The following is a 27,763-nucleotide window of genomic DNA, read 5'->3' on the forward strand; positions in this document are numbered from 1 at the left end:
TTTTGTAAGTGTACAAAATTGCAAATAGTCTTTCTCCCTCATTAAAATGTAAGCTACATGAATATATATAGGTTTAGGGTCTTACTTGTTCTCCCTATATCCCTCCACTTGGCATTGTGCCTTGAATAGAGTGTATGCTCAATTATTACATGGGCCCCATTGCACTGAACTCACAGAAACATCTGATGGTTTGGCAGAGGCAGATGAGCTGACGGAGGAGAAAGAGGCTGGGGAGCTGCAGCTATGATGAACACCAAAGCAGGTCAGAGTTTTGGAAATCAAGGGAAGAGAACATTTCCACTTAGAGAGAATGGTCAGATGAATAACATACAGTTGGAAGGTCGAGTTGATTAAAGATTGGGAAGTGTCCTTTTGATTCAGCAATGAAGAAGTGACTGAGGATCACAGTGAGACCCATTTTGGCAAAGTAGAGTGAGCAAAAGCCAGCCTGGAGTGAGCTAAGGAGTAGGTGGGAGGTGAGGAGATGGAGACAGTGTGTATATGCAACACCCGAGAAATTTTGTTGGAGAGGAAAGTGGAGAAGTGAGAAAGGAACTAGAGGAAAGAAATAGGGTCAAGAGAGAGTTTTAAGAAAGGAAGTTTTAAGAAAGAATGGGAGATGCTGGGAATAAAGTGGGAGAAATGGAAAATCCACTGTAAAACCATTCTAAGAAGAAGGGAGGGGATGAGATTTAGAGCCAGGCTGAGGAGGTGGCCCTGAAATTAAATTGGAGGAGCACCTCCACATTGGAAGGATGAATATGGCATGGCAGCAGGAATGGGAGGCCATTTCCATCTGATGGCATCTAGTTTTTCTTTTAAGCAGGATGTGAAATCATCTTCTGGGACCAAAGGCGGGGAATGGAGATTTGAGGAGAGCAGAGATTTTAAATAGAGAGAAATAGAGGGAGTGAGCCAAGTTGACTGCATAACTCCAACACCGAAGGCCCAGTGGGGTTTGTGGTTGGAAATTAATAGTGGTACCATCTCCATGCAAGTGTGGAGTAGTGAACTGTTGGATTCATTCAGGTTTAGTTTCTTTCCATTCAAGTGTGGCAAAGGATAGGAGATGCCAAAGGAATTTAGGGCGTTGTTAAGAGAGTGGACAAAAATATTATACATTTTTGCTTCCTTGGGAGAGAAATAGAGGTTGATGAATATGGAAGAAATAAAAGGTCAGAGTACTGGAGGTCCCATATGGTTGAATAAGAACTGTTAGATTTGGGATAGTGCAACATGTGAGCTAGATCAGAAAGGAGTTGCTTGACTTGGTGAGTGTGAGGTTTGGGCATTTTCCAGAGTGAGGCCGTGGACGAGGTGGAGGGGAGGAGAAGGCACCGAAGGATGGGAGTCTGTATTGGAGGCATCATCCATGTGGACGTTGACATCTCCCACGTATGTGGTACGAATTGGGTAGACAGGGAAGAGGTGCCAGAATCATAATGAAGGAAGTCAGTCAAGGACAGCAGGGGGCATGGGGAATAGCAGAAGAGCACGAATGTCAAAGAAGAGGAACTTTCTACAAGAGGATAAGCAGCAGAACTTGAGTTCTGAAAGCCTGCGAGAGTAAAGGTCACCTCTCGAGAGCTTCCCAGCAAGCGCTGTGATCAGGGAGGGGTAGATTTCAATTTAAAGCGCAGGTCAAGATGTCGCATTAGAATAAACTGTTGTCTCCAAGGATCCACAAAAAATAAGTGGAGGCGCCTAACAACTCACAGGGATCTTCCCCGGGAGCCAAGGTCTTGGACGAGTGCAGCTGGATAATTTAACCCACCAGATAGTACAATTTAAAACATGTAGTCTTATATTGTTCTTTTGAAGTAGGTGTATGGTTCCTGTAAGATCTTTGTTACCTTGCTAGCTGACAAGAAACTTGCTATTTTACCGGTTCCCTGTCTATTAAAAATGAGGTAAGCGGAAGGCCCGGGCTACCCTCAGCCATGTTGCTCTGTGGTAGTGATACCAGTTATAATCATGACGGTGGTTTGCTGTAGTTCTGTAGAAAGGCACAGCATCGCAATCCAGAGACCAAATAATGAGAGCAGGGAACTGACGGGAAATCATTAATTGGCCTCCCACTGCTGTCAGAAGCACTGGGAGAAAGCCTTGTAAGAGACACAGGACTTTCCAGAGAGAGCACAGGTACTGCAAATATATTCATTCTTAACTCCCTCCTGTTTCCTATTGTAATGTGACACAGCAAGGGAGGATGCCCAGGAAAACCACTTAAACCTATTGCAAGGAGCAAAACACTAAAAATCTCATATTTAAAAAGGACTAGAAAATCCACAGAATGTATTTCCCTCTCAAGGGATCCTAATCCTGACTTAATAGTTCATGTATTTATAGCAGAGAGTTTGCATTTAGAGTATTTTTGAGTGTCCAATCAAAATTTACAGTTTCATTTATCTTATGTAGGTAATTACTATTTTGATTTATTTTTATGCAATCTTGAGATCAAGAATTTCCTACCATCTTATGAAGAAAATAAATTACTTCATTAACAGAAATCGGCTTTTTCTGATAACTAGCTGGTGTTTTGCCCAGTGAGATTTATCATATTCTATGTTCTGTAAGCCTAACGCCCACCTCAAGGCTTCACCTGCTCCCCACAGGGACAAGTGTGGCTGAGGGCATTTACTATCGGGGATTGGCCTGGCTGTTCCTATCATGTTTTATTCTTGGTGACTAAATCCTGCTCTGTAAGATATAAGCCAAAATCTTTCTCTTTCCCTCTTTTTCTCCCTCCCTCCCTCTCTTTCTTTCTTTCTTTTCTTGATGCAGAGAAAGGTTAATTGACACAGTTGGGGGGTGGGGTGGGAAAGAGACTCACAAGTTATTTGCGGATAAATTTTTTATCTGCAAAAAAACAAAGTAAGAAAACAGAGTGACAAAGATGTTCACATTTTGTGCATTTCTTTGGTCACTTTTTAGCATTTGGTTGAATTACTCTTCACTTATGATTTTTGTGTGGACCTCCCGGCTCTTCACCCGCAGCTTGTTGACCTGGGACTCGGCAATGTCAGCCCGTTCCTCAGCCTCCTCTAGCTCGTGCTGGAGCTTACGGAATTTGGAGAGGTTGATGTTGGATTGTTCCTCCTGAGAATGGAGATGCATTTAGGAGGGAAAAGAGTTCAGAATTTCTAGTTTCTTAGGTCAGTTGGTCTCAAATTTCTTTTTACTTAAAAATGCTTCACTCTAGTAAACCTTAAAAAAAAAAAACTAGAGAAACGCTCTTGAATTTTTTTTTTTTTTGTATTAATTCCTCTCATGCTTCTTGAACTCATGGATAACAAGGAGGGACAGGTGACATTTGCTACCAAATTCCTAAAAGTTCTTCTTTTTAACATATAAACATCTTAGAGCTACTACTAAATATGTCAGCTTTCCAACCTCTTTTTTTTCCCAGAGTTTGGTGAATGAACCAAACCTTCTTAAAAAAAAAAAAAAAACAACAAAAGCCTTCTAAGAAAACCTATATTATATCAAGCTAATAACCTTGAATATAAATTATTGCCCCTTGAGTATTTGAGTGTAAATTATCGCCACTTAATACAATTTAGAAATGAAACAAAATTTGTTTCCAAGAATAGTCTTCAGTAGTCTCTGATGATGTTCGAACAGATAAGCAATGAATTTGGGAAGGGCGGTTTGGGTTTAGTCTTTAGTAATTGTCCTTTTTTAATCGTTGACAACTATTCAAAATATGGCATTCAAATTTAGAAATTAATAAAACTTAGAATTACTAAATAATAGAGCGTGAATAAAACCTCAGATCTTCCTGTTACAGATGAGGGAAGTAGGGGCTAGAGACACGTTAAGTCTCTCTCTCTCTCTCTCATTCGGCCCCCCTACCCCCTGCTTCCCATCCCAGACCTTAGAGGTCAGCAGAATAATGAAAACCACTAATGAACAGAGGAACTAATCTGTGATGAGTAGGTATATATATCCATACTTACATACTTAGAAAATTGGTATTTATTATTTCAAATAAATCATAGGCTGGGGAAATGAGATAAGGTAGAGTGCCAAGAATCTATTGGTCTGAACATGACCAAGACTGTCTGAGCTCCAGACTTAACTGTTTACTTGTCACCTTCACTTATGTATATGATGGTATTTCAAACAGTGTTTCCAGAACAGAAATGCTTTTTCTTTATTGCCTTGTGAATCTGTTCCTCCCTTAGTTCCCCATTGTAGTCCTTGTTGCACCATCCAACTGGTTGCTCAAACCATGAACTTGATGAAGTACCCTTGATTTCATTTCTGTCACCTTCCCAGGGCAACCTATTAGCACATCCTATAGTTTCTCCCTCCAGAATGTATCTTCAATCTCTCTACTCTTCTCTATCTGCTCCACTCTTGCCCTCAGGCAAGCCATGGGCCCATTCAAAAAGCCTCCTAGAATGTTGCCCTGTAGTCTACCTGTGTTATTGGACAATCTGTTCTCTACAAAGTAGCCAGAATATTCTTTTTTTTTTTTTTAAGATTTTATTTATTTATTTGAGAGAGAGAATGAGAGACAGAGAGCACGAGAGGGAAGAGGGTCAGAGGGAGAAGCAGATCCCCCCGCCGAGCAGGGAGCCTGATGTGGGACTCGATCCCGGGACTCTAGGATCATGACCTGAGCCGAAGGCAGTCGCTTAACCAACTGAGCCACCCAGGCGCCCCAGAATATTCTTTTTAAAAAGTATAAACCAGGGCATGACTGAGCAGTTTAGAACCTCCTGTGGCTTTCTAGTGTCCCATTGTACTTAGAATGTGGTCTAGACTTCTTACCAAGGACTAGAAGACCATGTGATCTGCCTCCTCTCTCGCTCCTCAGCCCCCTCTCTACTGCTCTCTCTCTGTTGCTTTCTTTTTTTTTTTTTTTTTTAAAGATTTTATTTATTTATTTGAGAGAGCGAGGATGAGAGAGAGAGAGAGCATATGAGAGGGAGGAGGGTCAGAGGGAGAAGCAGACTCCCTGCTGAGCAGGAAGCCCGATGCGGGACTCGATCCCGGGACTCCAGGATCATGACCTGAGCCGAAGGCAGTCGCTTAACCAACTGAGCCACCCAGGCGCCCCTCTCTCTGTTGCTTTCTGCTCCTTGAACGAGACTCTTGTCCACTCAAAAGCATTGTGTTGCTCTTCCCCTTCCCTGGAACAGTTTTCCCTGGCTCATCAAGTGGTTGGTTTCTTCTCCTTCTTCAGAACGTTGTTGACCCTTTTCCTTTGATCCTTCCTCATTGTACCCTCCTTTCCTTTCCTTTCATCCCTGTAACTAAGCTGGCTTGGCCATGCCTAAGTCTGGGGCTGGGTGGGGGGGCGGATTGCGTGGTCACTCCAAGGGGTTCAGAACTCACCGCTTCCTCAGCTTGTCTCTTGTAAGCTTTCACCTTCGCTTGCAGTTTATCTACCAGATCTTGGAGTCTGAGCACATTCTTGCGGTCTTCCTCAGTCTGAAATAATATTTTGAAGAGTGAGTCTCTTGAAAGTACAAATACCATCAACATTTTGTTGTACATTAGCTTTTTGAGCCCTTGCAGAGTAGGGTGAAAACCTAGACAGGCCTTTTCCTTACCTGGTAAGTGAGTTCCTTCACTCTCCTCTCATGTTTGCGTAGACTCTTGACAGTTTCAACGTTGTGCTTCTGTTCACTTTCAACTTCTCCTTCAAGTTCACGGACCTGCAAGAAGGTAGGTATTTTAAAAGATATTTACTGTGATCCATTCACTCAGTGGATTTCTGCTTCTTCAAATGACCTGCAGTACTTCTTTTACTCTGCTTTATATGTAGTTTTGATGCCCTAGTCTAGTTGTGTCCTTAAAAGCTCTTGGGCAGCAAGGAACATTTCTCATTCATCTCTGTATGCCCCCAGTCATCCAGCAGTACGAGGTACTCAAACTTGTGCACTGGATTGGAATGAGGTGGGAAATATGCTGATCAGAAGACCCACCCTGGCCTCCAGTTTCTGGATCTGCTTCTTCCCACCCTTCAGGGCCAGCTGCTCAGCCTCGTCCAGACGATGTTGCAGGTCCTTCACTGTCTGCTCCAGGTTCTTCTTCATGCGCTCCAGGTGGGCGCTGGTGTCCTGCTCCTTCTTCAGCTCCTCGGCCATCATGGCTGCCTGATGAGCAGTAAAACAAAACCAGTTGAGAGAGCTGAGCTGGCACATCAGGATTCAAGTTTGACCAGGACCGTGTTGCCCTCTGCTCACATCAGTGATGGCCTTCTTGGCCTTCTCCTCTGCATTGCGGGCTTCCTGGACAATGTCATCCATCTCTCCCTGGATCTGGGAAATGTCTGTTTCCAGTTTCTTCTTGGTGTTGATCAGGCTGGTGTTCTGGTTGAAATATCAAATTTAGAAATAGTTAATACATGAGAGCAAAATTAAGATGCCAGGTTTTTTTTTATTATGTTATGTTAATCACCATACATTACATCATTAGTTTTTGATGTAGTGTTCCATGATTCATTATTTGCATATAACACCCAGTGCTCCATGCGAGATGCCAGATTTTTAGTGAACTCACAAACTAGTTAATTAAGTAATTAGTATTCCTCCTTGTTCCATAAATTATCTGAGATGATAATATGTTTTTAATGTGACTGGATGTCACAGTATAGATATTGTTAACCCACAAATATTAAATGTTTTAAATTTCATCCTCCATAAAACACTATGAATGCATTTTTAGGTAATGCCAAGATATGAGCAGGAATTTCATTTTCATTCCTTTGTATTTTTCACTATTGTGTTATACTCACCTGGGTATGCAGGAGCTGGACGCGCTCACTGGCATCCAGGAGCTCCTGTTCTGCGATTTTCCTGCTTCTCTCCGTCTGCTCCAGAGTAGCCCTCAGCTCCTCGATCTCGGCCTGCAGCAGGTTGGCTCTGCGCTCCACCATGGCCAGCTGTTCCTTCAGGTCCTCCTGGCCCCGGAGAGCGTCATCCAGGTGGATCTGGGTGTCCTGTGGAATGAACGATCATTGAGACACCTCGTTCTCAGGGCTGCAGTCACCCCAGCCACTTTGGGGCCGTCTTTTGAACCCACTGACTTTGAGGATGCCTTGGGTGTTCCTGTAGTTCCTCAGGGCTTCTGCGGCCATGCGGTTGGCATGGTTCAGCTGGATTTCCATCTCATTGAGGTCTCCTTCCATCTTCTTCTTGAGCCTGATGGCATCATTCCTGCTCCTGATCTCAGCATCCAGGGTGCTCTGCATCGACTCCACGACCCTGATGTGGTTTCTCTTCAGCTGGTCAATTTCCTCATCCTTCTCAGCAATTTTCCTGTCGACCTCAGACTTGACCTGGTTCAACTCCAGCTGGATGCGCAGGATCTTTCCCTCTTCATGTTCAAGAGATGCCTTTAATGACAACAAGGGGTGACATTAGCAGGGAATGGAAGTTTATAGTATTATAGAAATAGGAATTAGTTCTTGCTCTTGTGCTGCCATAACACATTTTTATTCCATTGTTCTGGAAATTTCTACAATGTGTTGTTGATTTTATATATTTCTGTCTCCCCAGCTAGATAGTGCTCTTGAGGGCAGGGACCTTAACTTATTCATCTTTGTTTTTTTCAGTGTCTAGCACAGTTCCTGACGTACAGGTGTGTTAGTTGCACATATGGTCGATTCTCCATCCTCATACTAAGTACACAGAGTCAGAATTACTTTTCTTTTCTCTTAATTCAAGAATTTCCTCAATTCTTGCATGCAGTGGACTCTTAATTCCTCTTGTAATTGTTTTAGAATGTACAGTAAAATGTTTACCTCTGCCTCCTCTAAAGCAGCCTGAAGTTCAGACTTCTCTTGTTCCACTTGTTTCTTTATCTTTTCCAGTTCATGGATACGTTTCCCTCCTTCTGCAATCTGCTCAGTGAGATCAGAAATCTCCTCTGTTGGTGAGCAAAAATATAAAAATTTGTTCAGTGACGGAAAACATTTTTTCAGATCTTTTGTTAAAGGTGAGATGTACTCACGTTGCAAATTCTTATTTTCCCGCTTCAAGGTTTCAAGTTGGTCTAAAGATTCCTCATAAGCATTCTTAATCTTGAACAGCTCTGTGCTAAGGGAGCGGGACTCCTTTTGGGAAGCTTCAAGTTCAGCATGAGTTTCTTCATACTTCTGTTTCCATTCTGCCAGGATCTGAGGGGCAAAGAATGGTCCAAATAAAGTTGATGGGATGGACACCATCTATCCCGGAACGTGTTGGAGTTAAGATGATCAGGGACTGACAAATCATATGAATGAGAAGAGTAGAAACCACAGGCATTATGCCCCTCCACTGCTTACCGTGGAGCAGGAGCTACTGAGAACAGCCCTCAGGTAGTTTGAAGACTGCACACTGAAGGTAGCAGGCTGGCTTTCATCCTGTGTTGAGTACTGAGGCAGAGGCTACTACATGAGTTACCTTGTCGAAGTTCCTCTGCTTCTTGTCCAGGGCGGCACAGGCTGCGTTGGTTCTCTCCACGTCAATCATGAGGTCCTCCACCTCATTCTGGAGCCGCTGCTTTGTCTTTTCAAGGGAAGCACATTTGGCGTTCACAGCTTCTACGTGCTCCTCAGCATCCTGTAGACGTTGAGCCAGCTTCTTTCTAAAAAGTGAAATAAGAACAAGAGAAGTGAATGGCCATCAGCAGAACCGGATGCTTCAAAGTAGGTACAAAAGAGTGATTTCTACAGCCAGACCCCTAATACTTTGCTTTTCCAGCTTGTTTTGTAGGCCCAGTTCTGTGCTAGCTCATTCCCACTCTCTGATGAATTAAATACTGAAAACAGTCTAAATTTCAACATCACCATACTTCATCCTCAGGTTTTAAGGCCATCTGTGATCAGCCCAAGCCAACATTTTACCCATCAAAGTGGCTGGTTTACTCCTCCTCTATAGAATAATAATATCTGCCTTGAATTACTGTTGTTTATGTCTTGTCTCTACTGAATTTTCATCTCCAGAGGGTAGAGTGTATATCTTGTTCATCTTTGTTTCTTGTAGGCTGTCACACATATTAAGTGCTCAAATGTTTGATGAATTGAATTCAAATGAATGAATTCAACCCAAATCAAATATACTTGATTTTGGCTAATCATGTCCCTTATTTTTCCTGGCTTTTCAGTAATCATTTAATAAAAATAAACTTTTCCAAATCAATATCAGTTTTGCTTTGTGACCTCCACTCAGAGGCTCTTCTAAGGCATCCACCCACCATGATTCCAACCAAATGGTTGTACATGAGTCACAAGATAAACAACTAGATCTCTCCTGAAACTTCCTGTTGAATGAGTAGGTTTCTTCCTGTCCAGATTCTCCATCTTTACAGTTCCATCTTGAACCTTTGATTGCATTGAATATTTGGTCCTTTGTGAAAAGATGTGATTCCTTTCTTATTGCAGAATTTATGTTTTCTTTTTAGTCTTTAACAATATATGTATTTGCTCCCCACGAATAGCCATGTTTTAGTTCTCAGAAGGAGGAGCTATGTTCTGAAGCCCAGTTATTTTTCCCTTACACACCTAACACCTTGGACTGACTTTCCCATTAGTGGCTGAGAGGGAGGAGAGACACAAGAAAGTACAGTTAACACTTACTCTGTCTACACCTTTATAGATAGAATGATGTCAAAAGTCCCCCTTTTTAAAAGTAGTCCTTCAGCTTCCTCTTGCCTTACTTGCTTTTTCTGCCCTCTAGCTTAATTTCTTTTCCTGCACTGCCTAGAATGTTTGTCTTGCTTTGGCTTATGTTCATGCATGTTTTTTCCTTGGTTTTTCAAATTTGTTTTGGGAGCAATGGACATTTTCCCATACAGTGCTTATGGCAGATGTGCTTTGTTAAAAGAGATATTTCCATTTCAGCTAAGTCTAGGACATACTTGGCCTCCTCCAGCTCCTCCGTGCGCTGGATGGCATCCGTCTCGTATTTGGTCCTCCACTGGGCCACCTCACTGTTGGCCTTGGACATTGCCCTCTGCAGCTCAGCCTTGCCCTCCTGCTCCTCCTCATACTGTTCCCGCAGCAGGTCACAGTCGTGGCGGGCTGATTGCAGGGCATGGGCCAGAGCACTCTTGGCCTGAGAACATAGAGATCAGAGACTTAATTTCATATCTTTCAAGTGACATTTAGTCCCTAGGATCCTATAGGCCATCAGAAGAAAATCTGTAGAAGTAAGCGAACACAACCTTAAAAATAAGGACAGTGACAAGTAGGGCTTACCTTTATTTCCTCCTCAAGCTGCCTTTTCAGTTCCTCTATCTGTTGTGTGAATGCTTGTTTGCCCCTTGAGAGCTGAGAAACTAATGAGTCCTTTTCATCTAGCTGGCGTGAATATTCACCTGTTAAGACCAAGATGGAGAAAACTCAACCTCACTTTGGAAATCAGAGCTCTGGATTAAAAACTGAGCAGGGAAAGGGAGCTGAGTTTGAAACATGTTGGCATAAGTATGGATTACAGCAAGCCACCAAACTCCAGTTCTGATTATGTAAAAATGAGAAGTATGGAAAGCTTGGAGGCTGATTACATACTTATGGGCAACACAAAATATTTTAGAAGATATTTAAGATTATTTATCACAGTAGAAATTGGTCAAGAAGCATGTAACAAGAGATGTTAGTATTTTTTTATTATGTTATGTTAATCACCATAGATTACATCATTAGTTTTTGATGTAGTTTTGATGTAGTTTTGATGTAGTTAATCACCATAGATTACATCATTAGTTTTTGATGTTTTGATGAAACATGATTCATTGTTTGCGAATAACACCCAGTGCTCCATTCTATATGTGTCCTCTTTAATACCCATCACCAGGCTAACCCATCCCCCCCCCAAGAACCCTCAGTTTGTTTCTCAGAGTCCATAGTCTAAGAGATGTTAGTATTTAATAAGAATCACAACTTTCTTTTTTTTTTCCATACCACTAAGTTATAGAAGGAACTTAGATTCTGAGTCTACAAGGAGCATTTGATTCTTTGAGAATACAGTTTTTTTTTCATGAAGTGTACTAACTACCTGTACAACAATAATAAAAGCCTGACTTTGAACTTTGTCCTAGAAAGAACAATATTTCAATGAATATGAAAGAGTAAAGTGGTTCTCCAACACTTTGATCTGCCTATTACTTTAATGGTCCAGATGACCCATAAAATAATTTCCATCTTGTTACCTCTCACTTGAGAGGTGGAACTTTGGTAAAAAGTTGGATGGATTGATTAGGAGACAGAGGAAATGCAGAGACTCTCCAAAAAATTCTACAAACATCACTTAAGGCTCCTGGGCTGGTTGTAGCACTGAATATTTCTCTGCATGACTGTGCTAGCTAGCAGCATTTGGCCAGACTTCAGGAAGAAGAGTGGAGTAAATATTCCTGGATGGTCACTTCATCATTGTCATAGTCTGTCATCTTTAAAATGTGGATTACGGGGCGCCTGGGTGGCTCAGTCGTTAAGCGTCTGCCTTCGGCTCAGGTCATGATCCCAGGGTCCTGGGATCGAGCCCCGCATCGGGCTCTCTGCTCGGCCGGGAGCCTGCTTCTCCCTCTCCCACTCCCCCTGCTTGTGTTCCCTCTCTAGCTGTCTCTCTCTCTCTCTGTCAAATAAATAAAATAAAAATCTTTAAAAAAAAAAATGTGGATTACATTACACAGGCGTTGAGGGTAATAAAGTAATAAATAACCTGTGCAAGCATTTTGAAAAGTGCAAATACTGTGAAGCTACACTTTTAATTTGGTAACTTGATGAAAGTCAAATGTGCTTTATTTAAAATGTGTAAAAACAAAAGAACCTGGATCTCTTTAATGAAAGTCACAACTATAACAAAAAAGAGAGCAATCCATGCCGGTGGTCAGTGATATGTTCATAGTGGTGGTGACAGGTGCCTCTCAGGGGGGTATATATGTGATCTCAGTAAGTCAGTGCAGAGTTTTTCAGCAAATTAAGCATCCAAGGGAAATTTGTCATTCCAGGTCAACACTGGTAAATGGCCCACCTGATTCTGTCTGCAGACGCGCTCTCTGAGCCGTCAGGTCGTTGATCAGCCGCTGCTGCTCCTCTTCCTTTGTCTTAAGTTCGCTCACCTGATCTTCTAGAGTGCGACACATCTTTTCAAGGTTCCCCTGCATTCAAAAAGTAGTAGAAGGCATCTCAAGCATTTGGACCACAGGAATTTTCCATAATCCGAGCATTCCATAGGGGCTGGGGCACTTACTTATTTTGAGAGTATAATATCTTTACAAACAAAAACTCAGAGGCCTAAGATTATGAAGGAAAGAGTAAAAAATTACATAGTCCAAACATGCTACCAGTAAACTGCTTTGTGAATACAAGTCTTTACTCAGCTGGCTTCTCTTTGATAGGAGAATAATGATACTTGATTCAATTCTTGGCGATTTTTTTGAGAAGCAAATTATGTATTTGTGCTTAAGGGAGAAATCAGAAGCCTCATCAAGGTGAGGTGTTTTTAAAATCCCAAAATATATAGTTGAATCGTATTTCTTATTTGGAAGAGCTTAACTTTCCACTCTATATGTTCTTTGGGTGTGGCTGTTCTCATAACCAAGAGCCAGTGCTTCCCCCATCACACCTGAGTGCCTGTCTCCTGCTTGCACTGTCTGTAGTCTCCTTGTGCCAGTTACTAAGGATTCTTGAGCGGCTCACTCACACCTGTCTCACAGAAATCTCTTTAAGACTTAAACCATGATTGTACCTTGGCTTTGGAGACCGTCTCCATGTTGCTGGTGAGGTCATCGATCTCCATCTTCATCTCGCTCTTCTCCTTCTCCAGCTTCTGCTTGACCCTCTGCAGGTTGTCTATCTGCTCCCCGAGCTCGGCCACGCTGTCCGCGTGCTTCTTCCTCAGGGTGGCCGCCGTGGCTTCGTGCTGCAGGGTGGCCTCCTCCAGGTCCCTGCGCATTTTCTGGAACTCAGCCTCGCGCTTCTTGTTCATCTCGATCTGGGCGGAAGTGGCCCCGCCGGCTTCCTCCAGGCGCTCGCTGATCTCTTCCAGTTCCCGGGAGAGGTCAGAGCGCTGCTTCTCTGCTTTGGCCCGGGAGGCCCGCTCTGCCTCAATTTCCTCCTCCAGCTCCTCGAGGCGGGCCTGGGGGTGATACATCAACGTGAATGCCAACTCATGGCAGTTTTGATTCCTGGAATGTGCAGAAGAGGTGGGGGGTCCGACTCACCTGTAACTCCTTGATCTTCTTCTGTAGCTGCATTGCGAGGGCCTGCTCATCTTCAATCTTGCTTTGCAGATTGCTCATTTCAAACTCTTTCCTGTTAGAGGATCATTTTATGTCAGTCACAGATATAATAATATAGTAATTTCCCCATGGAAGTTTTGTCCTCATTGCTTACTTTTTGAGTTTCTCATCGAGTTGCTGCTTGTCATTTTCAACATCCATTGTGGATTCTTGAGCTAATTTTAGGTCTCCCTCTAGTTTCCTTTTTGCTCTTTCTAGATCCATTCGGATTTTCTTTTCTTGTTCCAAGGATCCTTCAAGCTAAAAGTTAATAATGCATGAATACAGTTCCTGGAGTGTTATCATCTTTTATCGCAGGTTGGACTTGTAAACATTTAACTCCTATCGAATCAGCAGCTTATTTTGATTTTTCTGTGCATAAGACAAATTTGTCCCATCCATTCCATTCCCTTTGCTGTTTACTTAGTCCAAGGAGTCATCATTTAAAAGTTGAAACATACCTCATTACCATATGATTACAGTAAATTACTAGGGAGATGTCATGCCTTCTGAATCTCCCCACTGGAAGCCATTGTTATTAGTGCTTCACCATACCCGTAGACACCGTAGCAATGTTTCTAAACCATGACTTTTGCCAGTTCCTCCCTCACCCAGACATTTACAGCAGGTTCTCTATTTGATATCAGATCACATTTAAAGCTGAATTCATCTTCCACATTCTTTATTTGGAATCCCCTTTCTCCCTGTGAGAGAAAACCTTATGGATGTTTACTACTTCTTTGCTCTTGCCATGCTCCCACTTAGAGCACACTCTCTATTTCTTCCCATGGCCATTTGCTTTGTGATCCCAACCAAAACCCATTTTGTTTGTACAGCTTTTCTTGGTAAACAGAATAACCTTCCTTTCCCCTAACTCTTTTTACCTATATTGTCTGTTACCTACAACTTTCTTTATTGATTTTTTTGACTCCATGGGTGTCCATCTTAGGCCTGTAGCAGGGATGATGTCCTACACTACTTATTCATTGGAAGCTCTTGAAAAGTACTCATTATATCATTAGAATGTAAACTTAGGCTTACTTAGTTTGTTACTAAATAAAAAATTATTTTTTACATGATGTTAGGCTTACATCATCTACTTGTTGTTCAAGCTTGATTTTAGCTTTGGTCAGGGTGTTGACTTTGTCCTCTTCTGCCTGCAGATCATCCAGGGTCTGCTGGTGGGCCTCTTGGAGGGCCTTCTTCTCCTTGGTCAGCTTTGCGATGGTTTCGTCCAGGCCTGCCATCTCTTCTGTGAGGTTTTTCACCTTGAAAAATTAAAAAGAGAAATGATATCTGCTCTAAAGCATCTTATTAGTAGGGTGGCAGAACCTCTATATGGTGGAACAGAATATGATTCCTACCTTGTTCTCCGTGGCATGCTTCTCCTTTTCAACCTTGGCCAGGGTCAGCTCAAGGTCGTCAATGTCTTTCTTGAGCTCTGAACACTCGTCCTCCAGTTTCCTCTTCTTGGCCGTCAGCTCGGCGTTGATCTCCTCCTCATCCTCTGCTCTCTCAGTCACCTCCTTGATCTTGGCCTCCAGTTGGATTTTGGTTTTGATCAGCTGGTCACATCTTTCCTCTGCATCAGCCAAGCTATCTGCTTCCTGAAAAGGGATAATAGACACTTTTAGATTTTAGTTCTCTGGACATTTTCAGATTTTATTAATATTTTGAAACCAAACAAGTGAATTGTGTTTTAAAGCCTTAGGTTAATTTTTATAAGCTTTCCATCATCTGAGAGATAATTATTGGGCACTTATTATGGCACTGCAGATTTTTTTAAAAGGGAATTTAAGTCAAGGTTCTTGGTGAAATTATGATACACTTCTATTTGCTAATAATGAGGTTCAGGACACACTGTCCCTAAATATGGCCCTTGGCATATTGTGTACCATAAACTGAAGGAGTGTGAGAAAATGGCTGAAGTAGGAAGCCCACTCTGACCTCCTCTACTCACCCTTCTTCCCTGAAACAGGTCATTAAACTCCCATGTGAAAAGTACCCTTCCTGTACTAGGAGGAAGGAAGACATTCTTATCACCAGAGATGGGAATTGGGAGCCAAGAAGGCTGCATAAACAAACCTTGTTAAACTAACCTTTATCTTCTTTAGTTACTTCTTCACCATTTACTACCCTTAGCTCAAACCCCTTTGTCTTATCAATTCTTTACAAATCTATCATTTGTTTAAAAGATATACAATATTCCTGCTCTGTTTACTTCTTTGGGTCTTCAGTCTCTTGTAAAGGCTCCTGTGTACATGTAAAAATCAATAAATATGCGTGCTTCTCTCCTGTTGATCGATTTTTAAATTTTCAGACCCAGTCAGGGACCTTATTAAGAGGGTCCAGGAAAACTTTTTCCTCCCCTGCATGATGTCACCTACATTTAATGTGTTGGTATATAATTTCAGATCGGTCACCTTTCTTTATTTAATATTTATTTCCAGAAAAGCTTAATGTATGAAAAACAAAATGGTCAGGTATTGAGCGGTTTGCTCAGAAGGAGGGGTAATACCAGGAAAGTGACTTAAAGGGAAGATGTCCTACAGAGTAACTGGGAATTACAGGGAACACATGGAAGAAATAAGGGGAACTGAACATGTTCAAAGGTGGTGCATAGAGAAGTAGTGAGCATGTTTCTCATGAGAAGGAATAGGGGTTGGAATAGAAACTCTGTGGGAGCAGGGACTGTGTCTCCTGCTTCAAGTAGTATCCCTAGTGCTTGGAATGTCCTCATGTGTTTATTAAATGTGGAGAGTTGAGGGAATGATGCTGAAAAGAGATCATACTATTCTTGAAGGAGAGGAGTATGCTCAGACCAAACTTAGATATGCCCTACAGTTATTCACTGGTTCTCCAAGGTGTGATGAACCTCTCCTCAATTTGAAAAACCCTGTTGCACATGAACTACAGGGAAAGGCATAATGCCAACCTAGGTAGGAACAGACAGCTCATCTTTCTTTAAATTTTCTAGTTGAGTGTCCTAAGCCTAAATATCCACTGGACCAATGTCGATTTGTTTCTGAATTCAGAGGACTACAGGGTCACTTTCAGGGTTTAGGTTGTTGGTCTCAGTAGCAAACTGAAAGTCTCTTGTCATTTGAGTCACAAAAGTGGGTTAGACAGTGGTGTTTGATCAAATATTTCTTCCCAGTCTTCTGGATGTTTACTGGGACATCAGAACAAGATTATCAACCCCATCTCATGCTTTGCTTAAAAACTGACACTATCTGTAGAAAGTATTGCCATTATCCTTGCAATGACTCTATTCTTTCAGGTACTAGAGAGTTTCCAAAGACAGAGTTGAGAGGAGAGTTGCCCGTTGCTTTCATATTGGTTTCAAGTTGATGCATCACAAGGTCTCCTCCCTCTCCACTGTGAATATTGTTCTTTTTTTCCACTGGTCTTATGTGCTCTTTTCAGTAGGGAGAATCTTATGGAGCAAAGATCACCTTACTTTTTGCCCACATTTTTCTAGGAGAAACAATAGGGGGGAAGGGGAAGTGCTTTCATTTTTTCCTTTTCAGCAGCAAGGGATACCTACTGCAGTGCTTGGTAGTAATGTTGTGTCTGGGATTGTGTAGAACTTCTAAGAAGTTGTGAATTAGGAAAGATTGATAGTCCCTTAGTTAGGTGGAATTTAGACCTTCCTCTAGCAACTGCTGAACTGAAATGTTAGCATCTGATTGCATGAAATGGGCTCTGATACTCACAGCTTGGACCTGGAGCTGCAGGTCATTTTTCTCTTGCATGAGAGCAACCATTTTCTCTTCAAGCTCTTTCCTTTTGGCCTCAGCCTTTGCAAGGCTTTCTTTGGTCTTCTCAAACTCTTCCTTCATGTTGGCCATCTCCTTTTCTGTCTCTGCGCTCTTGAGGAGCGGCTTGATCTTGAAATACAGCTTCATCCAGGGCCAGTGCTTGACGTTCATGAATGCACGGACATTGTACTGGATGCAGAAGATGGACTCTCTGTGATAAGAGCAGAAGTGGTCAAAGTCAGGTTCCAACAGGAAGCAGAGTTAGAAGAGCTTTGGCCAAGGAGGGCTCAGTAGAGTATCTCTATTAATACCTTCTCTCCACCATCTTCTGGTACTCCACTCTTGCCAAGAACCCTCTGCACCTGGCCTGGGTTCTAGTAATCAGCTGGGCCAGCTTCTCATCTCGCATCTCCTCTAGGAGCCCCAGAAGACCAGCTTTGAAAAAGACCTGTGTGTGGGAAGAGTTGTGGATCAGACACTATACGTAAACTTCAAAGGGACACAGATAGCATCAGGTAGGCTTTAGAGACCATTACCTTGGTGTGACCAAATTTATACTGGGTGTGGTCAACATCGATGGACCCAAGAAGCTTCTCAGAAGCTTTCTTGCTGTCAATGAACTGTCCTTCGGGGATAGCACTTGCATTTAATACCTTGTATCTGTTTAGGCCAAACAAATAAGTGATAGAGCTGTTGTCACCAACAAGACATCTTCTTGCCTTACTATAGAAATGACATAGACTTTGGGTAGTCTAGCAAACAAACAAAAAATCATATCCATGTCTTTATTCTCTGAATATCAAAGGTTGTCAAACTTTTGGTATGTCAATACAGAGTCTGTCAAATGTGTTTCTCTTTTTTTCAATTATAATAGAAAATACAAAGTATTTTTCCATCGAAAAAATTAAAATGAATAAAAGAACCTCTTAAGATAATTTGCAGTGAGAGAGTCTGACCTCTGTTTGAAGTCTGCATAAAGGATCCTGCTTGGGAACCCCTTCCTGCAGATGCGGATCCCTTCCAGCACACCGTTACACCGCAGCTGGTGCAGGACAAGTTCATGCTCCATGGCCCCTAAGAGGAAGAATACGCATGCCTTATTTCATGGTCTAAAGCAAACACACTGGAGCTTGTTTAGATACCAGAAGTGTCTTACCTGGAGTCTTGGTTTCATTAGGGATGATACACCGTACAAAGTGGGGGTGAGTGCTCCTCAGGTTGGTCATCAGCTTATTCAAATTCTCCTGTGGAATTTATGAATATTTGGTTTTAAAAAGCACTGTTTTCATACATTTCATATTTACAGACATAATCATCGTGACATCCGTGACATTGGCTCAATTCTAATAGTATGTAATTATAGGATCCAGTAGTATCTAACTCAGATACTATCTGAATAGTATCCAGATTTGAAAATGAGAAGTTATTTCTGGAATTTCCACATTCCCAAAATGTCCTTCTCTTTCCTGTTTTTGTGCATTATAAACATGTTTTTCTATTAGTTGTTGAAGTGGTCACTGCTGCTGAATTTCCTAGTATGTGTTGTAGATTTAGTATGATATTCTAAATGTAGGGAAATATTCTACCTGGACTTTCAGGTCTAGATGTGTGATCTGGCTTTAGAAATAATTCAGTGTCTTCTTCCAAATCTCTTATTTCTTTCTTTACCCTATTTTCAATTGTATCTGCTTCTCTATCACATTCCTATTCCTTATCCTAATTACAGAGCTGTGTCCTCCTACTCATTCCACAGAAAGTGGCCTTTTAGTGCCTCACTCTGGGAATTGGCAGAACACCAACAGCCATGTTACCAAGTGTGAGAAGTGTTTCAACTTGTGGAAGTCCTGGTTTTTCAGAATCGTTATTACAGATGGGATTGTCCTAAGAAAAGTAAATTTTCCTTCAAGAGCTATTTCTTATCACATCTGGTTTTTTATTTCCTTTGTTTATAATCAGCCTCCAATTCCCAACAGTGATCTTCTGTCTTTGGCTTTCAAAATCCACTCACTTCAGTTCTGAGCCAGTATATATCATTTGGAGGCTCCCACAGGCTCCAGCAAATCTCATGTTTTGCTTAGTCCTATCCCAGCAGAACCTTTTAAATGTCAACTGACCTTATTTCCTGGCCCCCAAATTTAATTTTATCATCTGATGCTGACTTCTGCAATTCACTCTCATCCCTCCTGACACCTTGTCTCCTATATACTGAGGTGTCTCTTCCAAACCACCCCAAGCTCTCTAAGACACTGTTCTACCACCGCCCACTGACCTGTCTCTTTGAGTCATGCCCAGTTCTGGAATCCTTACAAGATTACTTCCCTTTCCCCACAAATACAGTAAAATTTAAGTTCCTGAATCTAATAAGACGGAGCAAAGGAAGTTCGTACCCTGAAGAGAGCAGACACGGTCTGGAAAGAAGAACCCTTCTTCTTGCCGCCTTTCTTGGCACCGCCAGCCTCTAAGGGGGGCAGAGAGAGCACAAGCAATCATTGCACAGGCTTTCTCAGTGTATGTTTGATACATTAAATAAAAGATGACTTCTTTTGGAATTCACCTGCTTCAGCAGCTGCTGCCCCAGAGAAGAGGTAAGCCAGAGTCTTCATTGCAGACTTCTGGTACAGCCCGACCACGGTCTCGTTCAGGGGGTCCTTGTTCTTGTCCAGCCAGCCACCAATGTTGTAGTCCACGGTGCCGGCATAGTGGACCAGAGAGAAGTGTGCCTCGACCTTGCCTTTGGCAGGCTTGGGCTTCTGGAAGTTGGCTGACTTTCCAAGGTGCTGCTCATAGAGCTTGTTCTTAAAGGAGGTGTCTGTGGCCTTGGGGAACATGCACTCCTCTTCCAGGATAGAGAAGATGCCCATGGGCTGAAAGGATGAAAAGAAACAAATGCCTTTCAATTTTGTTTGCTTGTAGAAATAATATGTGACATCTTGATCCTATTTGAGTAAATTCATCCTTTAATTTCTTACAGTTAATGAAAACTCATCCCTTCGGTCAGAAGTCATTAAATGAGCAAATATTTATTGAGGGCCTGTTGAGATCCAGGTGCTTTGTCGGGCTCTGGGGTGTGGTGGCTCCTGGAGTTTATGTCTTGCCCCATGGCTCCACAGCCGTATTTCTCCAAGTGTGACTTGCAAACTGGTTGCATCAGAAACACTTGGTGAAAATGAAGATTCCAAGGTTCCATCCCACACTTCCTAAAAAGTTTTCCCAGGAGTGAGATTAGAGAATTCTTCAATTTTCTTAAGTACCTGTGGTGAGACTCAAACTGAAGTTTGAGAGCCTCTGCTTTAAAGTACTAGAAATTCATATTTCAGTTGCCAGTAAAAATGAATCTAAGGATGACAAAGGGATAATGAGTAAAAAATAATCTTTATAGTATGCTCTTATAAGGAAAGGTGGCTTTAAATATAAGGACTTGTATTGCAAACTATTGGGAAATGGAGAGTTCTGGACGCTAGAGAGACTATTCAGTCTCCTTTTACCAGAATGTCTCCCTCAGAGTTAGCAAAAGAAGAAGTTTTCCTGATTTTATTTATGAGTAGAAGTCTTTTAAGATTTTTCTCAGTGGTCTAATCTGTGATGTGAAAAAAGCAAGCGAACCTTCTCAATGAGCTCAATGCAGGCAGCCAGGTCCATCCCGAAGTCGATGAACTCCCACTCGATGCCCTCCTTCTTGTACTCCTCCTGCTCCAGCACGAACATGTGGTGGTTGAAGAACTGTTGCAGCTTCTCGTTGGTGAAGTTGATGCACAGCTGCTCCAGGCTGTTGAACTAGGTGTTGCAAATAGCAAGGAGTTTGAGTGAGTCTGGAAAACCCAGTGGGGATTCAGCAAAAGAGACACAAAGAGGAAGGGCCTTAAAAAGGCCACTTATTCAAACAACTCACATCAAAGATCTCAAAGCCGGCGATGTCCAAGACCCCGATGAAGTACTGTCTGGGCTGCTTGGTGTCTAGCTGCTGGTTGATGCGGGTGACCATCCACAGGAACATCTTCTCGTAGACGGCCTTGGCCAGAGCGCCCACCGCGTTGTACACCTTCGTGGACAGAGTAGCGATCGTTGATGCTACAGAAGACATGCTGTGAAGGCCTGGGACGGGTGTCATTCATTAAGGTTGCATACTCACCTGCTGCACAGTCTGGCCTTTGGTGACGTACTCATTGCCGACCTTGACCCTGGGGTAGCAGAGGGCTTTGAGCAGGTCAGCAGAGTTCAGACTCTGGAGATAGGCCGCCTTGTCAGCAACTGCAGAGACACAATTCACGCACCCCACATGACCTACTGTGGGCCCCACAATTCATCAGGGCTTAGTGATGAGTGAAACATTTTATAGAAAGTCTGTATGGGGGTGAATTTGCATACATTCATCAGAAGCTCAGCTGTAAAGAAGACACGAATTTGGAATGAGCTTTTTGTCTGTATTACCTTCAGTGCCGTCTGGCTCGGCTTGCTCCTCACGCTGCTTCTGCTTGAACTTCATGTTCCCATAATGCATCACAGCCCCCGTGAGCTTGTAGATGGAGACTCTTTCATCAGAGGTGAAGCCCAGGATTTCAATGGCACTCTACCAGGAAAGATGAGAGGACAAAAGGGCAGAAGACACTAATTTATTTAGGAGAATTTATACCATATCCTTAACCATGCCTATAGAGGGGTGTTATTGTCATTCCCATACATAATGGATTTCAAAAAAAACAACTGTATGTGTAACTTACATCTGTGGCCATCAGCTCTTCCTGGTCATCAATGCTAGGGACGGTGATCTCCCCTTGACTGACAAAGGCATAGTCATATGGGTTGGTGGTGATCAGGAGCATTTCTGGGTACATAGAATTCAGGGTATATGTTTTACATTAGAAGTTGTTAATAAAATGATTAACTTCTGCCTTATACATTTAAGCTCCTTCTTACCAATTAGATCTGGCTTCTTGTTAGACATGATCTGATAGAAAATGTGGTAGCTTCTTTCCGCCTTCAGCTGGAAAGTAACTCTAGACTTCTCCAGAAGATCTGCAATGAAAAGAAGACACTGGTCAGGGGGGAAAAATTATAAAGTTCCGGAACTGATTTTGGAATTTGGGATGATTAACTAAAAAATCTCACTGGCCTGTTGAGATTTCAGCTGAATGTTGTGCCTCTACAACATAGGCTACATATTTTGCTTCTACAGACACCATTACGGGTGCTCTTACCACCTCTAGAAGGAAACTAAAGCATGCCTGGCCCAAGACATAGACATTTCTCTTGCAGAAGATCCTTGACATTTGGGATATAATTGATTATTATTCTTATTTTTAAAGATTTTATTTAGGGGCGCCTGGGTGGCTCAGTCGTTAAGCGTCTGCCTTCGGCTCAGGTCATGGTCCCAGGGTCTTGGGATCAAGCCCCGCATCGGGCTCCCCGCTCTGCGGGGAAGCCTGCTTCTCCCTCTCCCACTCCCCCGCTTGTGTTCCCTCTCTCACTGTCTCTCTCTGTCAAATAAATAAATAAAATCTTTTGGGGAGCCTGATGCGGGGCTTGATCCCAGGACCCTGGGACCATGACCTGAGCCGAAGGCAGACGCTTAACGACTGAGCCACCCAGGTGCCCTCGATATAATTGATTCTTGAGAACCCCTCCCTCCTCAGGGTCTTTTCTTGCTTTATAACAGAGAGAGCACTAAGAGCAACATTTATCAAGTCTCAGGCTAGGAAGAAGTCACCTATTCTCAACCTGAAGACAACTCATTTACCCTAGTGAAGTGTTGTCTTAGAGAAAGTTGAAATCCATTCTGAGACTGGAATATCTCAGACAAGCCCCATGGCTTTTGGCAGTTCTTACAGAATCATTAGCTCATGACTGGGATAAAGCACACTGTGGGCTATGGATAAGACTGGCATTAACCATGGGCATGTTTGGCACCAGACTCGTGTGTCACAGGCTCCGGGCTCAGCAGGAGCTGCAAAATATTCCTCCAGACCATCATTTGTCATTCTTGGATTCTGTTTAGGAGGTCCTGTTACTCACATGTTTCAATATCAGCAGAAGCCAGTTTTCCCGTGGTACCGAAGTGGATCCTGATGAATTTACCCTTGCAAGTAAAAATGATGATGTTATATGCAAAACTTGAAGCACTCGAGAAAAATGAGATGGAAATGATAATTCAGATGTGCTTTCTCTGGCACAGAAGGGCTGAGAACATCCCTCTGTGACCAGGAGACTTACAAAGCGAGAGGAGTTGTCATTCCTCACAGTCTTGGCATTGCCAAAGGCCTCTAGTAGAGGGTTGGCGCTGATGATTTGATCTTCAAGGGTCCCCTGCAAAGGCAAGAGCAGTCCTCACCTCTGGGGCTCCAGAATTTCTGAGAACACTCAGAGTCTTGAGTCTGACCCCAGACCCACCTGTATTTTGCCAGAAGTAATTTCCTCCTTCTTCTTGTCCCCAGTGACTGCAATTGTTGCAAAGTACTGGATGACACGCTTGGTGTTCACAGTCTTGCCCGCACCAGATTCTCCACTGTTAAACAGAGACCAAACATACATGAGGATTTAAGCTATGTGACAAATGAAAGTACTTCCATCATCAGCATTTACTACCTTATGCGTCCATCTTTATATGTCTTTGTCAGTTTCTCTTAGCTCTTTCTCTTCAGCCTACTATAGCTCATATTACTTATGTTGTTTTGCACTGACAAGAAGTAGGGAAATTCATTCATTAATCACCTAACGCATATTTCTGGAAAATGTGCCAGGCTCTGTTCCAAGTGCTGTGGCCTGAACTTGAAAGGTCCAAAAGGCAGCCACCCAATGACTATATGGGAAATGAAACCGTAAAAAAACTCTATGATAAACAATACATATGTTCTTCAGTTTCCTTAGACTAAAGACATGGCTTAAGTGAAGCCTTTGAAGGACTAGACATTTCTCAAGGAGGCCTTAAAGATGGGCCACTGGGAACATTCCCAACGGCTCAACGTTCAGAAGGCTGTATATGTTGTTCACTGCCATGTAGCGGGTCCTGGCCGTGCACAGAGAGAGGGTTCATTGCCCCTACTCTTAGGAAAGTTCTGGGCAGCTTTTAAGACTGGACTAGTAAATTACAAAGTTTAGGACATTGTTATTTTATATTCGGATGCAGTCTGAACCCTACAACAAAGTACAAACAGTATCCAGTTCCAGGCTGACCAGCATTGCTTCAGTATGGGGGCACTAACTAATTTGTTTTAGTTTGTCGTTTTCCCAGTGCAAATAAAATACTAATACATCCCAGAATAGTAATACATACGTGATTAAGATGGACTGATTCTCCCGATCTAGAAGAAAAACAGTGGACAATCAGCATCATACCAGTTACGCAAACAGAACTTTCTGTAGGGAAACACCTGGGGTGTTGAGTATAAATACTGTGTCATTTTAAATGGAGTTTTTAAATATATTATTGTAAAGTTATATATATTATTCTTAAACCTCTTAAGTTGAAGAGAAACATAAAATGTTGTTATATCTTAAATTCCTTAAGCCCTCATAGTAAGTGTGTCCTGGTTTAGTACTTTCCACAGCCAGACACATTCTCTAGTTGTCAACTGTGAATTTCAGTAGCATACTCTCTGCTAATTCATGCATACAACTAAAAAATGCAAAATATACGAAGGGTTTGGACTGTAGTTTAATAGGTTTAAATAGTGTTCATCAAGCCAAGGTTGAGATTTAGTTTCTAAATGAGTCAACTGGCCTCACAAAGCGGGGGGGGGGGGGGGGGGGGGGGGGGGGGGGCGGCAAGTATCTTATGGCCACAGCCTGCAACCCTAACTCTGATCAGTCCTGCCAAAAGTATGCCATCAGGTGAGGGAACTGCCTCAATCAGAACAAAAATCCTTTTAAGGGAGGAGAAAACAACAATTTTGTTTCTGTGCATGTAGCCTCCAAATACCATTTTCATTCAAAGAGAGGCTTTCTTCTCTGAGATGGTCTCTGATGACTTTAAAGGTAACAGTACTCCTAAAAGCATCAAATTTGTAGTCAACAGGACACTTAAGCACAAAAGGATTGAACGTATATTTTTCATTTCCACTCAATGTGATTCTGCCGTTACTTAATCTTAACTATTGTTACTTAAATCTATACCATAAATTATGTATTTCCAAGGAGGAGACTGCAAGCAAGTTAAGTTTAAAGGGATAGAGGAGAGCCGAGGCGTGGCCTGGTAAAATCATGGAGGTGGGGTCTGGAGAGCTAGGTTTTAGTTCCAGCTTTGACGGCATATCCCTCTGCACTTCAGTTACCTCTTCTGTACAACCAGGGGCTTGGATTAGATTATCTCCGAAGATCTGTTTAGCTTTAACACTTTGTGACTCTAGGTGGTCAGATAATTTGTATGAGAAGCACTTGAGCCACTCACCCGTCAGCATGAACTGATAGGCGTTGTCAGAGATGGAGAAGATGTGGGGCGGGGCCTCCTGACGCTTCTTGCCTCGGTAGGCTGTCACCACCTCTGCATTGTACACCGGCAGCCACTTGTAGGGGTTGACCGTGACGCAGAAGAGGCCTGAGTAGGTCTACACCAAAAAGAAAAAGAAAAGGAATATAATCATCTCATGGGGACCTTAGTAATCTACTGTTTTTCAAAACTATTCATTAGCTGCATGAGCAGAAGGCCATGAGAATGAACTCACGTAGATCATCCAGGCTGCGTAACGCTCCTTGAGGTTGTACAGCACAGCGGGCTCGTGCAGGTGGGTCATCATGGCCATGTCCTCGATCTTGTCGTACTTGGGAGGGTTCATGGGGAAGACTTGATCATCTTTCACTGTCAGAGTCTGGTAAACAGGGAAGATAACGGCTCATGTCAACTGAGAGATGGAACACAAGAATTGATAAAATGTGGCCGGCTCCAGGGACTCTACTCACCGCTCCAGCTTCGGTCTTCACCGTCGCTTTCCCTCCTTCTCTGCTCTGGATGGTCCCTTTCACAAAGGATTCTTTGGGCTCCGCCACAAAGACAGATGTCTTGGCATCAAAGGGCCTATTCTGGGCCTCAATGCGCTCCTTTTCAGACTTTCGGAGGTACGGAGCTGCCTCCCCAAAAATGGCCATTTCCTGGTCTGAACTCATGGCTGCTGAACTCAGCCCAGTCGAAGACCCTGCCTGGAAGGGAAAGAAAAGATATTCTAGAAATTCAGATATTCAGTGTCACATTTAGAAAAAGAAAACATTTTTGAGTCACTGAGCAGTTGAGCACTTAGCATTGTGTTGAGTATGACCACCTACCTCCCTGGCTTGGCTGGAGATGAAATGTCAGTGTTCGTGTTCTGTGCCAATGCTGATAGGTACTTAATCGAGCATTTGCAGAGACTGTAGTTTCTGGCTCACCTGCCGTAGGATATTGTAGCTGCTTTCTCTGTTTTATTTGGTATGTATATTAATTTCTATATGTGGCCTGTGATTGGCTTATACAGAACACAAGCTAAGATGATGGCAGGGTGTCCCCTAGCTCTTTCATGGAGAGCTGTTATCTTCCAGTTGGATTATAAGCACCTTGCAGGCAGGGAACACTTCTTTCAAGGCATCCTTCATACCTCTTAGGACACATGCTGGATACAGGGAAGGGCTCAAAGCTGGCTTTGTGAATTAAAAGTACAATAGATTTATGTTGTGAAAATTCCACAGATTTTTGTACGTAATGAAAATCTTTTCATTATAGATTTGGATTCATTATAGATTTACAAAGGCTACCTGATAAAGGAAAGCAGAAATGTAGGGAGATTTGCTTTACATTGTTTTGTTAAAAAATTATTCTATTTTACATTCGTTTCTCTTGTTTCCATAATTTTGAGAATTTGGCTTTTTTACTTGTCCTTAGTATTTCTCAAAGACTTACTATAAAATATTATTATCTGTTTTCTTGCTTTATTACTGAGATTCTCATAAAAATTTCACAAAACTTTCTTTTCAAGATCCATCCATCTCTTGCCGCTTTAATATTCATTAACCCTGTCAATAATGATCAGAGGTAATTTGTTTTATAATAATAAAGATATTTTCTTCCAGAAAAACTCAAAGCACTTGTGTAAACTTTTCTACATTTTCCCATTCAAACTGCAGTGATTTGGATAATACAAAATACTTTGTCTCGCTGAAAATGCTCACAATCATTTTTCATAACATTTAAAAATGTTTTTCCATTTTATAGACTGTGAAACAACATGCGGATTTAAGCTTTTTTTCCAAGGCAAGGAGTCCGTTCATTCAGACAGCATTTCAGGGTTGATTTTTTTTTTTTTTTTTTTACAGTATATGGTGCTGAGGAAAATCTGTAATATAGGAAATTTACATTTTCTCTATAAATGAATAATAACACCAAAATGTTGTACTGCATGTTGTAAGTTATTTAAAAGACAGACTGCAGTGCTGGAAATAGAAAAAAAAAATTGTGTATAAAACTCCTCAAAACTCTAAGAAAGCATTTAAAGGTATTGCAGAGGATATAAACGAATGAGAATGAGTTTCTGAAGTCCCTCTCAGAATTTTTCAAGGGAAGCATGATCAGCCATCAAATGAAAATGCTTTCATATTATAACCCCCTGGGCACCCTCCAACCACTGCAGAAGATTTCTTGCACCCGGTGAAGAATGAGAGGAAAAAAAAATCAGTATCTTACCTTAGAAATGCAACCTGGAACTGGGTCAGAACTGTAAGAAAAAGAGTGAATTTCTTCTGGTTAGACTCTAACCATTCCCAATAATAGCGTAATTCTTAAGTGAGAGTCAGGAAATGACTGGGAACACTAAAACAGCTAATTAAAATTG

At 42.2% G+C, this 27,763-nt stretch overlaps 1 protein-coding gene across 1 annotated transcript; it reads right to left on the minus strand.

Moving 5' to 3' along the window:
- Positions 1 to 2,844: 2,844 nt before the first annotated feature.
- Positions 2,845 to 27,720, minus strand: LOC116649161 (myosin-1). The gene is made up of 39 exons (XM_032431688.1): positions 27,616 to 27,720; positions 25,866 to 26,102; positions 25,631 to 25,774; positions 25,357 to 25,513; positions 24,244 to 24,271; positions 23,361 to 23,475; positions 23,184 to 23,276; positions 22,986 to 23,049; positions 21,891 to 21,989; positions 21,695 to 21,798; positions 21,405 to 21,543; positions 21,106 to 21,224; positions 20,866 to 21,015; positions 20,580 to 20,750; positions 19,531 to 19,840; positions 19,364 to 19,434; positions 18,133 to 18,220; positions 17,933 to 18,050; positions 17,513 to 17,636; positions 17,288 to 17,424; positions 16,932 to 17,187; positions 14,580 to 14,822; positions 14,307 to 14,483; positions 13,331 to 13,476; positions 13,159 to 13,249; positions 12,684 to 13,073; positions 11,967 to 12,093; positions 10,196 to 10,314; positions 9,856 to 10,052; positions 8,400 to 8,583; positions 7,969 to 8,134; positions 7,760 to 7,884; positions 7,043 to 7,351; positions 6,752 to 6,955; positions 6,201 to 6,326; positions 5,940 to 6,110; positions 5,565 to 5,669; positions 5,347 to 5,442; positions 2,845 to 3,099 (listed from the first exon to the last, which is right to left on the minus strand). The coding sequence occupies exons 2-39, from the start codon at positions 26,067 to 26,069 to the stop codon at positions 2,947 to 2,949; spliced, it is 5,820 nt and encodes a 1,939-aa protein (XP_032287579.1). The 5' UTR covers positions 26,070 to 26,102; positions 27,616 to 27,720; the 3' UTR covers positions 2,845 to 2,946.
- Between the last annotated feature and the right edge of the window lie 43 nt (positions 27,721 to 27,763).

This window comes from Phoca vitulina, unplaced genomic scaffold (assembly GCF_004348235.1).
Source record: "Phoca vitulina isolate PV1807 unplaced genomic scaffold, GSC_HSeal_1.0 scaffold47, whole genome shotgun sequence".
Lineage (NCBI taxonomy): Eukaryota > Metazoa > Chordata > Mammalia > Carnivora > Phocidae > Phoca > Phoca vitulina.

Coding starts and splice junctions, on each gene's coding strand:
- LOC116649161 (XM_032431688.1), bottom strand. CDS start 26,069: ATGAGTTCAGACCAGGAAATGGCCATTTTTGGGGAGGCAGCTCCGTAC. Junction 21,225..21,404: donor CGAGCCAGACGGCACTGAAG/GTAATACAGACA, acceptor GTGTCTCTGCAG/TTGCTGACAAGGCGGCCTAT. Junction 10,053..10,195: donor AGCTTGAGGAGGAAATAAAG/GTAAGCCCTACT, acceptor CTATGTTCTCAG/GCCAAGAGTGCTCTGGCCCA.